Below are 13,973 nucleotides of genomic sequence, written 5' to 3'. Positions count from 1 at the left end.
ATGGAGAAAGTGAAAGAGAAACCGTTATGTCTGTTAGAGGTTTGTGTCCAGTAATGTATGTGATAGTAATGTATAAACTAAGAAATATCACACAGCAGTTGGTTGTTTTTATCTTCTCTGGCTGCTCTTAGTTTTGGTGGGCAACACATCACTTTTAAAGAAATGCGTTCAGATCCAAGGAAAATATCATACTTAGAATTAGGATTTATCATTCCTGAGATTTCTCAAGGAGCAGCGAAGATAATCTGAGCAGAGAGGGAGACGAAAAGAAAATCGCTCAGCTCTTTCTTGGGCAGCTCCTTCCCACCTCCCCGAACTTTTGAGGCACCCGGGAGCCTCGGAGCCCCGCCCGTTTATTCCCAGCTCTCACCATTCTCCCACGACGTCTCCCGCTAGCCAATCACGCTCCGTAACGTCATTACCATGCGCCCACACTGGATGAGTCGGAGGCCATCCCACGTGTACTGTGTTGACTGTCAATGTCTCCCGGAGCCCAATTCCCGGAAGCTGTGAGTTCTGAGAGAAGTTCCTGCGCTCGGTGACCTAAGTCTGCGAATCCCCACCATGAGCACCCCAGGCGTGCTGTCCTTCACCCAGCAAGCCTGGGAGCAGGTCCTGGCCAAAGTGAAACGGGCCGTGGTCTACCTGGACGCCGCCTGCGCCGAGAGCCTGCACTGGAGCTGCGGGTCCTCACGACTGCTGGAGGCGGTGGGGAACTCTGCGTGTTACCTGCGGGAGTTCGAGCCCGCCGCAGTTGGTGGCGGAGCCGAGCAGCCCAAAGCGGTGTTTGTGTTGAGTTGCCTGCTGAAAGGCCGGACCGTGGAGACCCTACGGGACATCATCTGCCGCAGTCACTTCCAGTATTGTGTGGTGGTCACGGCTGTGAATCACGCAGTCCACCTCACGGCTAATCACGTGCCGCCGGCGGCGGCGGCTGAGCTAGAAGGGCAGCAGCCAGTGTTCGAGCAACTGGAGGAGAAGCTGTGTGAGTGGATGGGCAACATGAACTACACGGCTGAGGTGCTGCACGTCCCGTTGTTACTCGCATCTGCTGCTCCCCACCTTGCCTTGACTCCAGCATTTGCTTCCCTTTTCCCACTATTACCCCAGGATGTGCATATCCTCAACCGTGCCCGACCGGACAAGAGGAGGCTGGGAAGCCTGGCTGAGGTGGATGCCACTACCCTAACCCCTGAACTGCTGCTGACGATTAGGTGCCTGGTGTCCGGCCTCAGTTCCCTGTGTGAGCATTTAGGGGTACGGGAGGAGTGTTTTGCTGTAGGTTCCCTCAGTCGGATCATCGCTGCAGATCTGGCCAATTTTGCTCCCGCCAAGAACAGGAGGAAGACCGCCACAGGCAGGGCATCAGTGGTCTTTGTGGACAGAACTCTGGATCTCACAGGTAAGTGGCGTTTGCTGTGGAAGGCTTCATAACCGCTTTCCAAAGTGCTGGGACTTTCATTGATTCAACATATATTTTATTGACCTCTAACTATGTGTCAGGTTGAGGAGTCAAAGAAGAGCTAGATGGACACAGTCCCTGATCCCGCAGTTTATCGTCTAGAGGGGGGATACAGACGAGCAAATCAGCAATTAAAATCAATTTGTTAAATGCTGTCTTGGGTAAATACATCCTCAGCGTACACTGCCCTTTTAAACAAGAACAACTGCATCTAGCCCAGAGATTGGAGAACCAGACTTATGCTGACATGGAGGAGAGCTGTCCACCTGGGAACAGTGCAGATATCAGTATTCACAACAATCCTTCATAAGAAAGCTTTAAGTTGTTGGAGAAGTATTAACAGGTGAACAAGTGGAGGTAACCTGTACCACAAAACACGAAAATATTACAGTTAGTTGACTTTCAAGATTCTTTACATGAGTGTTAATAAATGAGGCTGAACTTAAATTTCACCAGAAAATGAGGCTAAACAGAATTGTAGAAAATATCTACAATTGTATTTAGTCTCATTTTCTGGTGAAAATATTTTCAAACGTTTATTTATTCTTAGCTCTCATTCTATTGAAGATTGGGTAATCCCAAATTGTAATAATATTTATACACATAAGTAACAAATGTTACCCTTAAAATAGGTGAAGAAAAAACATTTTCTGATATTTGACGTGCATTTATTGTCAAAGGTCAACTTTATTGTTCTCTAATTAGGTAGATGTAATGCTGCTCGTAGTGTAGGCTGGCCACACCCAAGTTCAGGGAGAATAATGAGGAAACTGACTTTGGTAAGCATTCCCTTCAGTAGGTTAAAAAAAAAAGTCAAATGAAGTTAAAAAAAACCCACAACAGGTGCATTTGAATTTTTGACCTTCTAAGATTCATGTTCAGATCATAAAATAGAAAGTAAGCTAAGTGGTAATACTGAGATGTAAGCTTAATTATGTGACTGAAGTAACCAGGTGCTCAGCCTGTCAGTGTGATTTAAATAAAAGTAATCATTGTAACACCCCTGAACTCTTAGAGGATTAAAAACACCTGATGTGTGAGTATATGCTTGTTGAGTTTTTGAGTGTGTGGTATATACTGCTTATGCTTCTATTTCTTTTTGCCCAAAATGTGACATATTGTTTCATAATTAATCAAGGTCACATATTTTTGTGTCCCCCGCCCAAAGACTCCATCCAGTTAGGCAGACTTTAATGTCCTGGCCATCCAGCATCATAGCAACTACTCCTTTACATATTATGCATCTCTTCCTTGTATATGACTCTTCTAAATACAGAAAAAACAAGGTAAGTGTAGCTTCTTGTCCTCTAAAAGCTTACAATACGAAGTAGTCAAGAATGATTTAGAAAATAAGGGCGCTAGGAAGACAAAGTTGCCATTCAGCACAATTATTTTATACTTTCTCTCTCTTCAAGCCTCCAGATTTCCCTCCCCATGTTCACCCCCTCAGCTTTCTTTTATATAAGCCAACAGAAAACTTCTGTATCTTCTTATCACTAAGTCTACCAACCTTTTTACCTCTGTACCCCACATATTTTTCTTTCCTTCCTTCATATTAAAAGATGTACTGTCCCCGCTACTATCTAGTACCAACTTTTCCTCCTTTGCAGACTAGATCTTTTCCTTTTTCACTTCTCTCATAGGTTTACTTCTTTCAAATACCCTCCCCTTTCATCATTTTTTTTAAAACAGTCTTTTCTACTAGGTTTTCCCCATCAGCATACACACAGAATGGAACATCTCCTTTCTTGACCCCTCAGGCTCCTCCAACTTCAGTTTCATTTATGCTCCATTTTTAGCAAACTTAGAAATTTGTCTGTACTTGCTATCTCTACAATCATCTGCTTCAATTTTCCCTTGACTTCAATTAGGCTGTTTGCCCCTCAGTACTCCTCAGAAACTTCCTTTGTCAAGATCACTGGTGGCCTCCATGTCACCAAATCCAATATTCAATTATCAGAATCCATTTTACTCAGTCTGAAAGCAGCATTTGTCACAACAGAGTAGAGGATGTAAATAGTTAAAAAAATACAGATATTAAAGAAGTACAGAAGACATACAGATCATGCAGTTTCTTGTGTAATCCCATCAAAACATAAAACTGATGACATGTTATTTGCTTGCTCACAACCCTCCCATCACACCCACCATCAAATCTAAGTTCCTTAGCACGGTTTTCAAGGCCATACACCATCTGCCTGTGTGTACCTATCCCACCTCATCCCTTATTGATCTTCCCCCACACACTGCTCTCCTGGCATGCTGGCCACCTTGCCATTTCTCAACATACGAAGTATGTCCCAGCCCCAGGGCCTTTGATGTTCTTGTGCAGCTCAGCTTGGAATGCTCTTCCTTCAGGTGTCTACATGGTTTTGTCGCTCACTTCCTTCGAATCTCCACTCACATGTCTCCTCCTCAGACAAGCCTTCCCTGACCACTTTCTTTAGACACTCTCTAACCCCTTACCCTGCTTTATTTGTCATAGCCTTTACCACTGCCCAACATGCTAATTGATTGTCAGTTGCCTGTCTCCTCCCATTTGAATGGAAGCTCGTGAAGGGAGGGGCTCTATTTTGTTTACTGTTTATTAACTAGCACTCAGAAGAGTGCCTTGAAAATAGTAAGTATTCAGTAAATATTTATTGAATGAATGGATGAATGAACAGGTGAATTAAAGGTTGCTGCCAACTAGACTTTCATTGAGCTTAGTATACTTATTTTTTCTGATTGAAAATACTTCTGAGATTCCTAAGTTGCATCACTAGTCATTCACAAATGCAGCGGGGCACACATTTTCTGAATATTCTAAAATTTGACAATTTGGGCCCACAGTAGTATTTGAGAAAGGAAATAATAATATTAGCTAATCACGTTTATGTGATTATTTAATGGATAAAAATCACTTCCACATTACCTTATTTGATCTTCTCAACAAATTAGGTGAGTTAAATATTATTTATCATTTCAAGAATTAAAAATTGAGGCTCTGAAGTTGTTCTTTACTGGAAAAAAGAAAAGCAGAAACATTAAGTAGTAGGCCAGATGTGACAGGATTGCTCCAATATTTCTGTTAGTGTCCGAGGTCAGCATCTTTTGTTTTCTGAATTGTCAGAGTTAAGTGTTCACTTAACTTAAGAAAGTGTTCACTTTCTTCTGCCAGTAGGTGGGCTTCCAGCGTGTGCTTTAAATTGGTGAAGGTACTCATTAAGCAAACTGGTGTGGGAGAAGACATTTTAGGTACATGAGACCATGTAAAAGAATATTTAATGTTAAAAGGGGCATTGTTCAAAAGGAGCAAATGGGAGGTTTCTCTGGGTAAATTCAAGGCAACAGGTAAAGAGAAAGAAAAATTCATTTACTTTGTCCAGGGCTTAGGAGGAACCATGAAAGTATTGTTTTCGACAGAATGCCAAGAGAACTGTGCAAGCTGATGATAAAGCAATGGGAGGGAACCTCCCAAAAATACCTTGAGGTATTTCCCAAGTACATTTAAAATTATAAGGACTCTGCTTTCTTCCTACTTTCCTGAATAATTCAGTGGAAAAGCGTCTAGGTGGGGCTAAGCAAGATAGGTGTCCATGCAGGGAGGAGAACACTACCAGGCCTGGGTGAGGGAGCTCAAGTGGGGTGAGATCCCCTGAGAGGGGAGAGGTGCCTGCATGGGGTGGTGGGTGGCGGCAGCAGTGGCCTGGTGGGATAGGAGATAAAGGGAAGCCAGAGTGGGTGGCATAAAGGGGTGTCCCTGGGGCTCAACCTATTTACCTTTCTACTGGTGCGTGGAGCAAGTTTGATTTGTGGTCCCCTCTGAAACCAGTCAGCTTTGGCATCGTGTAGCCAAGAAAAGGTCCATGATCTACTTCCCATTTTTAAATTATGACATTCTCTCCTTCAGAAGGGATCAAAATTATATCTGGCTGGTGGAGGGTAGATTTTGGAGGATAGATACTAATTGGAACAAGTTTGTTACTATGTCCTAATCACTTATAAATTGAAGTTTTTTTTAACGGATACCTTTTGGATAACCCTCCAAACTATCTTCCAGATGGTCAGTTTAATGGTTCATTTATTTCAAAAATGTTTCAACATAGTGTTATTATTCCATATTGGTAATCCTCAGGGCTGGTTTTCAGTTGGTTTGTGGCTGTGTTGTCAAACCTGTTTTTTAAATACTAGAGTACTTCTGTACTAGCCAGTAAAGGGAAATTCTCTGCTTGTTGAGAATTACCTGTCACTGTTGCCTGGTGGAGGCGAGCGACAGGGCTCACTTAGGAGCATTCTGGTGTGGATGCAGCTGACCCCCAGGGGTGCTGAGGCAGCAGAGGGAACTCATGCTGGTAGTGACGGTTGTAGAGATGCAGCGCTTCTCCTCTGCTCCGGAGTGGCCCCAAATTGGATGGGGTGGTAGGGTAGGTGGCGTTGGTGGCATTATTTTTGGCACGGGTGCTTTCCAGCCTTGATCCAGGCTCTGGCGTCCAGGAGCATATCCAATCACCATGCTCAATTTTTTTGACTGATGTTTCCTGGATGCCACAAGCATAAGGAGCTGGGGAGCTCATGACTTGTTGTTACAAGAATTTGGTGTGGTTTCTTTTCTTTTCTTTTTTTTTTTAAATTTTTTAGTGGAGTACAGTTGATTTAAAATGCTATGCTAGTTTGTGCTGTACAGCAAAGTGAATCAGCTGTACATATACTGGTGTGGTTTCTTGCATCATATTGTGGTTTAGACAGAATGTGGGGCATTGTTTAGCCAGGGATAGCTGTAGCATATAGATGACTACACCAACAGTTTCTAAAAATCAAAAGGTAATTGGAAATTATCGGAATGACTTGAACGGTTTGAATTTCAATGTAAATTATGTGACAGCAGTTTTAATATAGCGATCAAAGGGAAATAATACATTTTTAGTTTTTTATTTAGATGTTGATTTATGTACCTAGTATATTAATTTGTTATTTGTTGTTAAATATTTTGGATGCCATTTTTGATAATTTACCATTAGAAGATTTATATGCTTATGTATATATTCTTGGATGTAAAACTGACACTACCAAAAATAACCTCCAACAGTTCATAAATATTCGGCAGTGTTAATATCATGCTTACAATTTTGAGAAATGTCTCTTTTTGTCATCATCTTTGCTGAAAGTAATATCACTTTGTCTAATAGTTGGGTTTTTTTTTTTCAGTAAACATTTATTGAGTGCCTACTATGTGCCAAGCATTATTCCAGGTCTAGAGAAACAGTGGTGAACAAGATAGACAAGTTCCTTGCTCCCTTGAAGCAGTTGATAAGCTCTCAGGGCTGAAAAATAGAGAAAGTTTGTTGCAATTGTTTGAGAAGTAAATGGCCACCAGTGTCTGTTGCTATGATTTTGGCATACTTCTACCATGTCTAGACCACACAGAAGCTTGTGTCTCTGAAGAGTGCTTCAGGCATGTTTGCATAGGGGATTTAAATACAGCATTCTACGGACTGTTCTGGCTTCTAATTTGTTTCAAGGGACAATTAAAAAGGTAGATGTGATTTATGAATCTCGAAAAGTTTGAGTCTGGTTTTCTTTCCATTCTTTCCTGGCTCTTGAGATCGACTAGAGAGCTTTGTTGATAGTCTACAAGTTCAAGATCAAAAGATAGGAGGTGGTGGTAACCCTGGGAATTAAATTTCCTTTCTTGGTTCAATTCTCCTGAATTTTAGTTTCGTGTAAACTTTAAAATTAAATTTAGTCAGTTAAAAGTTAACTCCCAATCCAATGGGTGGTTCTTAATCCTGGGATTATGGTATAGTTGTGCATTTATATTTGCTTTAAGGTGTGATTGTATATTATTTTGTTAAAGTCTTGAAGTTTGAGACTATTAATAGTGGCTAACATTTGAGAGCATACTACTTTTCTCAGCAATCTACATATATAAACTCCTTTAATATTCATAATAATTCTTTTATAATTATCCCCATTTCACAGATGAGGAAACGGAGACATATAGGAGTTAACTAACTTACCCAAGATCACACAGCTAGTAAATGGCAGAGTCAGGGTTTGAACCTTGGCAGCTTGCTCTAGAGCCTGTGCCCATCATCTCTCTCATATGTGAGGCTATCATCGTCCTGGTTAGTAGAGATGATGCTGATATGGCCTCTAGAAGCTAGCAGCTTCCGAGACTAAACACAGTTGTTGGACTCTGGTGCTGCCTTAGTATTCAAAGAAGTGACTTATTCTTTCCTCCCCCATCTCCTCTAATCTGATTTTCCACAAAATGCAAAATAACCAACTAATATCTTTATTTTAGGGTTCAGAGGATACTGTTTAAAATAAGCATAGGTACGAGGAACAATTGAGAAGCCATTTAAGGCTCTGACTAGATTGCAGGTGTTAGATCCAGACCAGTATAATAACTTCAAGTCTTAGCTTAGTAACTTACTTGTTGTTTGATTCTCATTGAGCCTTTTGAGGGTTTTCTCATTTGTAAACAGGGGAAAAGAGTGACCTTGAAGTGCTGTTGGAAACATATGAAATCATCCATCCATCCATCCATCCATTATATAACTAAAACAGTAGATAAGAGATTAAAAAGTGATAGGGTTTCCATTTTATTTTATTTTATTATTTTTTAAGCTTTTAAAAAATTATTTATTTTTGGCTGTGTTGGGTCTTTGTTGCTGTGCGCGGGCTTTCTCTAGTTGCGTTGAGCTGGGACTACTCTTCGTTGTGGTGCGCAGGCTTCTCATTGCGGTGGCTTCTCTTGTTGCAGAGCACGGGCTCTAGGCATTCAGGCTTCAGTAGTTGTGGCTCGTGGGCTCAGTAGTTGTGGCTCGCAGGCTCTAGAGCTCAGTCTCAGTAGTTGTGGCGCACAGGCTTAGTTGCTCCACGGCATGTGGGATCTTCCTGGACCAGGGCTCAAACCTGTGTCCCCTGCATTGGCAGGCAGATTCTTAACCAGTGCGCCACCAGGGAAGCCCGGGTCTCCATTTTAGATAGCATAGCTAGGGAAGACCTCTCTGAGGATGTGACATTTGAGCAGAGATTGACAAGAGAGAGGAAGCAGGCCATGTGACAGCCTTGGTATTGAACATATAAGACTCAGGGAATGGCAAGTGCAAAGGACCTGAGGTGGGAATATGCTTGACATGTTTGAGGAGGCTCGTGTGGCTTCCTTCAGCTTGCCCTGCAAGCAAGGAGGGTGGTGATAGGAGATAATGCTGGAGAGACAGGCAGAAGGAATGCATTGTAGGGCAAAGTAAAGACTTAGAGTAAAAACCAAAGTATGATGGGAAAGTTGGAGGGTTTTGAGCTGTGATATGACATGCTCAGATTTACATTATACAGGATGATATATGTAAGGAGTAAGGGGATTGCAGTAGATCCTCAATGTATGGTAACTGCTACCACTATCTAGGTTGTGTAATAGGCATGAGTGGCTAGTTACAGTAGTCTTAGCTCTGCCCCTCCCTAGTCATAAGTCAGTTTCCTGATCTGTGAAATGAGGATAATAATAGTACCCACCAGAAGACTGAGAGGGTAAAATAAGTTAACATGTCTAGCTCCTAGAACACTGCCTGGTACATAATGGGGAATATGTTTTTAATACTTTTATTAATTAATGATATGCCTTTAAAATGATTTAATGTTTTATTCTTTTAAATGTATGTTTTCCCCCTAAGTATAAGACTAAGAACATAAGTACAAGAGTAATTTGCCATACATGTAACCCAGAAGAATTTTACTACCTGACCTATTATCTGCCACTAAAGTAAGTGAGAGTTGGTTAGAATTAACCATTTGTCAAGAACTGTATTCTGTCATACCTAGAGAAAAAAAAATGAAGTGCAGTCAGTGAAAGAGTCTTTCTGTATAATCCTGCAAGATCACTACAATTGTGGTTACTTAGGGGAGTGCAAAGAATGACATGGATGATTTCGATTCATTTCATAAATGTTTATTGAGCAACTTTTATATGCAGGCTCTGTGCTAGGTGATAGTGACATAAAGCCTCCCTATTCAGTGTGTCCTGGGGACTGGCAGCCTCAAGCCCATCTGGAAGCGAATTAAAAATGCACTATCCCAGGCTTCACCCCAGGCTTAAGAATCACAATTTTAACAAGATCCTCAGGTGATCTGAATGTGCCATAAAGTTTGAGAAGTGCAGACATAAAGATCAAACAGTCAAGACTCTTGTCTATGAGGAACTCAGAGTCTATGAGGAAGCACAGAGCTTAGCAAATTCACGTATGAATGATATGTGCCTTCATAGGGTTTAGGTACAAATATTCTCTTAAGGGGTGGCCGTTTCTAGACCAGTGGTTCTCACTTTCGAACCACCCCAGAAAGTCTGATTTTTAAAAGTGGTCTGGGCAGAGGCTGGAACCAGTATTCTTTTAAAAGCTCCCTATGTGTGCAAACATGTAAGAAGGAGCATAGGTTGTTCTGGGAATTCTTTTTAGATAATTTTTTAGTAGAGCTTAAGGTTGGGATGAATGACTGAGGGAGAGGTAAGAGATCAGGAGGGAAGGGTGATAAAGATGATGAGGAAGGAGACTGGGGCCATGTTCCGAAGGCTTTAAATTTCATGCTTGGTGAGGAGCCATAATAAGTTTTTAGGCAGGCAAAGTGCAGGTACAGATTTTCTGTTGAATGAGTTCTCTGGTGGATGATGTGATGGATGGATTTATTGATTCCAGAGTGGGAACTGAGGGGGAATGGGTAGGTTTTTTGTTGTTGTTTTGCTCGCTTCTTTTATAATCAAGTTTATTAAAGTATAATTTACATATAGCAACATTCATCCTATATAGCGTGTAGTTTTGTCGAGCAACATATAGTCATGTAACCACCCACCACAATCAAGATATAAGAGGGGGCTTCCCTGGTGGCGCAGTGGTTGAGAGTCCACCTGCCGATGCAGGGGACACAGGTTCGTGCCCTGGTCCGGGAGGATCCCACATGCCGCGGAGTGGCTGGGCCTGTGAGCCATGGCCGCTGAGCCCGCGCGTCCGGAGCCTGTGCTCCGCAACAGGAGAGGCCACAACAGTGAGAGGCCCGTGTAACGCAAAAAAAAAAAAAAAAAAAAAAAAGATATAAGAGGAGTGCCATCACTCCAAAAAATTCCCTTTGTACCCCTTGTAAGCAGTCTCTCCTCTTACTCTCATATCTGGCAACCATGGAACCATTTCCTGTCCCTAGAGTTTTATCTTTTCAAGAATGTCATATAAATGCAATCATATAGTATATAGCCTTTTGAGTGGCCTCTTTCACTTAGCATGATACGGTTTAGATTCAGCCATGTTGTAGCTTCTATCAGTAGTTCACTCCTTTTTATTAATGAGTAATATTCAGGTGTATGGATGTAGCAGTTTGTTAATTTGTTCATCAATTGGGCTGTATCCTTAAAGTGTGTAGAGAGGAATAACGTTGATAGCTGTCGGCTCAACTAACTCTTACTGTGTGGTGTGCAGTGATTCTTAACTGTTTTGAAATTAAGGAACTTTTTTTTTGAGCAACTGGTCAGAGTTGTGGATTATCTAGATAAAAGCATAAACTTAAAATATTTCTCATAAAATTCAACCCTCCCATGCATCCATAGAGGAGCCCAGCCTAGGAGCAATGAGCTCCTTGAGATAAAAGCAAGAAATACTGGAGGCTAGGAGACTGTTGATCAGGAGACTATTAAAATATCTAGGTAAGAAATGATGTGAATTTATACCAAGTCAGTAATAGGAAGGATGAAGAAAGGAGTAGTTGAGTATTTAAGTGAGAGAATTAATAGAGTGGTGACTGATATAATGGTAGAAGTTTAAGAAGAATTTGAAGACATGCCAAGTATTCTAGCCTGGGCAATTTCAGAATCCATTCACAGAAAGAGGGAGTGTAGGAGAAGATTTAAGTTAGGGGCAATATAATGAATGCTATGTGACTCTCTTATCTAAAATTACTGTGTGCTGAAAACTACTTACTGAATAAACTTATATAAGTACTGCCTTATTCTCCTGCCTGCATCCCCCCAAAGTCCTGCCTGGTATATGGCAAACTGAAACAGCCTTTTGACTAGTATGTATTATCTACTTTAATACATCCCCTTTGTACTAGATTTGACTGATATGAGCCAACCATAGGTAGTGTTAGAAATGGTAGTATTAAAGAGTAACTAATAACTAACACTCCTTTAACCATCCAGATTCTAAATTGAATATGGAATAAAGAGCTGGCAGGCAGAGGCCAAAATACCAGTTTTATGGTGGATACAGTGAACTTTAAAGAATGTGGCTTACATCTATGGGCAAGTGAGATTCCTAACACCAAATTCTTGGGTTGGAAGGTTTACCCACTCAGCATCAGCAGTGGACCAGAGAAAGTCTTTTTCCCTCTTTCCAAGGGTAAAACCTATCCTAGGCAGAATGAGTAGAACCTGACAACCCAGGGGAAAAGTGAGTGATTGAAGGAGGTGAGGCAAGTTCAGAAATGTTATGCTAATTGTTGTCCTTCTACATAGAAGGAAACATCAGGAGCAATAATGAAATATTCTGTTCTTAGAAGACAGAAATGTCATCAAATACTGAAACATCTCAAAATAATGAAAGACGGTCAAATATTCTTAAGAAGGAGTCATGGGGAATCAGAAAGGAGGTGAGGTGTTTTTTTTTTTTAATTAAGATTTGTGTATTGTGTAGTTTTTTTTAAATTAATTAATTTTTATTTTTGGCTATGTTGGGTCTTTGTTGCTGCCCGTGGGCTTTCTCTAGCTGTAGCAAGCGGGGGCTACTCTTCGTTGCAGTGTGCGGGCTTCTCATTGTGGTGGCTTCTCTTGTTGCAGAGCACAGGCTCTAGGCGCGAGGAGTTTCAGTAGTTGTGGCTCGCGGGCTCTAGAGCGCAGGCTCAGTAGTTGTAGTGCATGGGCTTAGTTGCTCCGCGGCATGTGGGATCTTCCTGAACCAGTGCTTGAACCCGCATCCCCTGCACTGGCAGGCAGATTCTTAACCACTGCACCACCAGGGAAGTCCCAGGAGGTGAGTTTTTGAATATACTAATTCCAAGAATCCAGTAACCCTATCTCAACACAAAGGGACACTGTGCACAATCCCAAAATATCCTGTTTGTGAAATGTAGAGAAGGCTCTTGTGTTTTTATCTTTAAGCCCTACTACAGTATGACTGAGCTCTTGTGAAGATGCCTCAATTCTTGCTTCTCACTTTATTCCTTATAAGTAGAGGCAAGTGAAGATGTTATATGCCTTATGATGATGATACTGGCACATACATTCACATATGATCCACAGGGTCATACAGGATTGCTATTTTTCCGGTGCTGTTAACTATAAAAGTTTAGCCTTTGAAACAATTGGCTGAATTTAGGATCTCAAATACTGAGCTTCAAAGATATTTAGGTGTTGGTTGGACCAACTCTGAGTTTTTAGCTTGGTAAAATAGCACCACATTTTTGAAAGTTGCCTCAGATCACACAAGGAACTAATGGAGGATGGGACCACTAGAGCCCAATATCCAATTTCTTGTTCCTATACCCTCTTTAGAAAAAAAGGCATTGGGAAATAAACCATTCTGTGGCCAGACTAGACCCCATTGCTCTTGGCTAGATTAACAGTTGGACAGGGAAAAATAACTGGGTTCAGGTTGACTTCCACTCTTGAGCGTCTTAAATGATACTTTAAAATTTCTATAATAATGGAAAAATTAAGCTCTCTGAAAATTTAAGTGTGATACAAATCTTGGCATTTTATTCATTTCATAGAGGAAGAATCTGAAGTTATGGTGACATTGAGAGGCCCCAAATGCTTAGTCTATGTTTGAGTCATGTAACTGGCATTAATTAAATTTTTTAAATGTATATTGAACCCTCTAAAGCTGGACATGCAACAAACTGTATTCAGAGAAGAGCAGGACATGAGTTGAAAGCCTATACCTGCTTTATCCTTCATTATCACACATGTTAAATACACATTCCTTTTGACTAAACCTAAAAAGTTGAGTAATCCTGCTCATGTAAATTTGGCATTTTGTTAATTCTTATATATAATATTTTAAACAGTTTCTGAAAGAGTGTAAATTATTTTTCTAATTAATTTAGGTCAGTCTCATGTGCTCCTTGCAGAAAACACAGGGGAAAAATTAATTTTAGGTAGAATTTACATCAACCAAAGTCCTACCATTCAAAGATAACCCTTGGTAAAATTTTGGGATATTTATATGTGCATATAGCATGTTTTTTAATTTCATTACAACGGGAATATATGTTCACCATAGAAAGTTTAGAATCTATAAATAAATAGAAGAAAATAAAAATCACAGTTTGAGAACTGCTTCAGTAAATATGCCATAATTTAAAAAAACTACTCCTCTACTGTAAAAATAACTATTAGCTATTAAACCTTAAGGAAAAATAAGTATGTCATGTCTTGACTTCTCATATTTGGAGAGTTTCAGGAGGACTGGATTAGTCAACAGTTTTAATTTGCCAAAGGTTTAATGAACTGAGACTTGCCAAAGACCCCTGCATTTAGCATAGGGAG

General features: G+C 40.8%; 1 protein-coding gene across 2 annotated transcripts in view; it reads left to right on the top strand.

Moving 5' to 3' along the window:
• The first annotated feature begins 327 nt into the window (after positions 1–327).
• SCFD2 (sec1 family domain containing 2) overlaps positions 328–13,973 on the top strand; it is a 401,411-nt gene continuing 387,765 nt past the window's right edge. Inside the window, exon 1 of one of the 2 annotated variants that reach the window (XM_082630712.1) lies at positions 328–1,402. In XM_082630712.1, the coding sequence (XP_082486838.1) occupies positions 565–1,402 (838 nt within the window). In that variant the 5' untranslated portion in view covers positions 328–564. The remainder of the gene's footprint in view (positions 1,403–13,973) is intronic. The other variant, XM_082630711.1, reaches the window with a different exon arrangement.

Source organism: Mesoplodon mirus, assembly GCF_964341445.2.
Source record: "Mesoplodon mirus genome assembly, chromosome: 2".
Taxonomy (NCBI): Eukaryota; Metazoa; Chordata; class Mammalia; order Artiodactyla; family Ziphiidae; genus Mesoplodon; species Mesoplodon mirus.
This window is presented reverse-complemented; position numbering and strand designations above follow the sequence as displayed.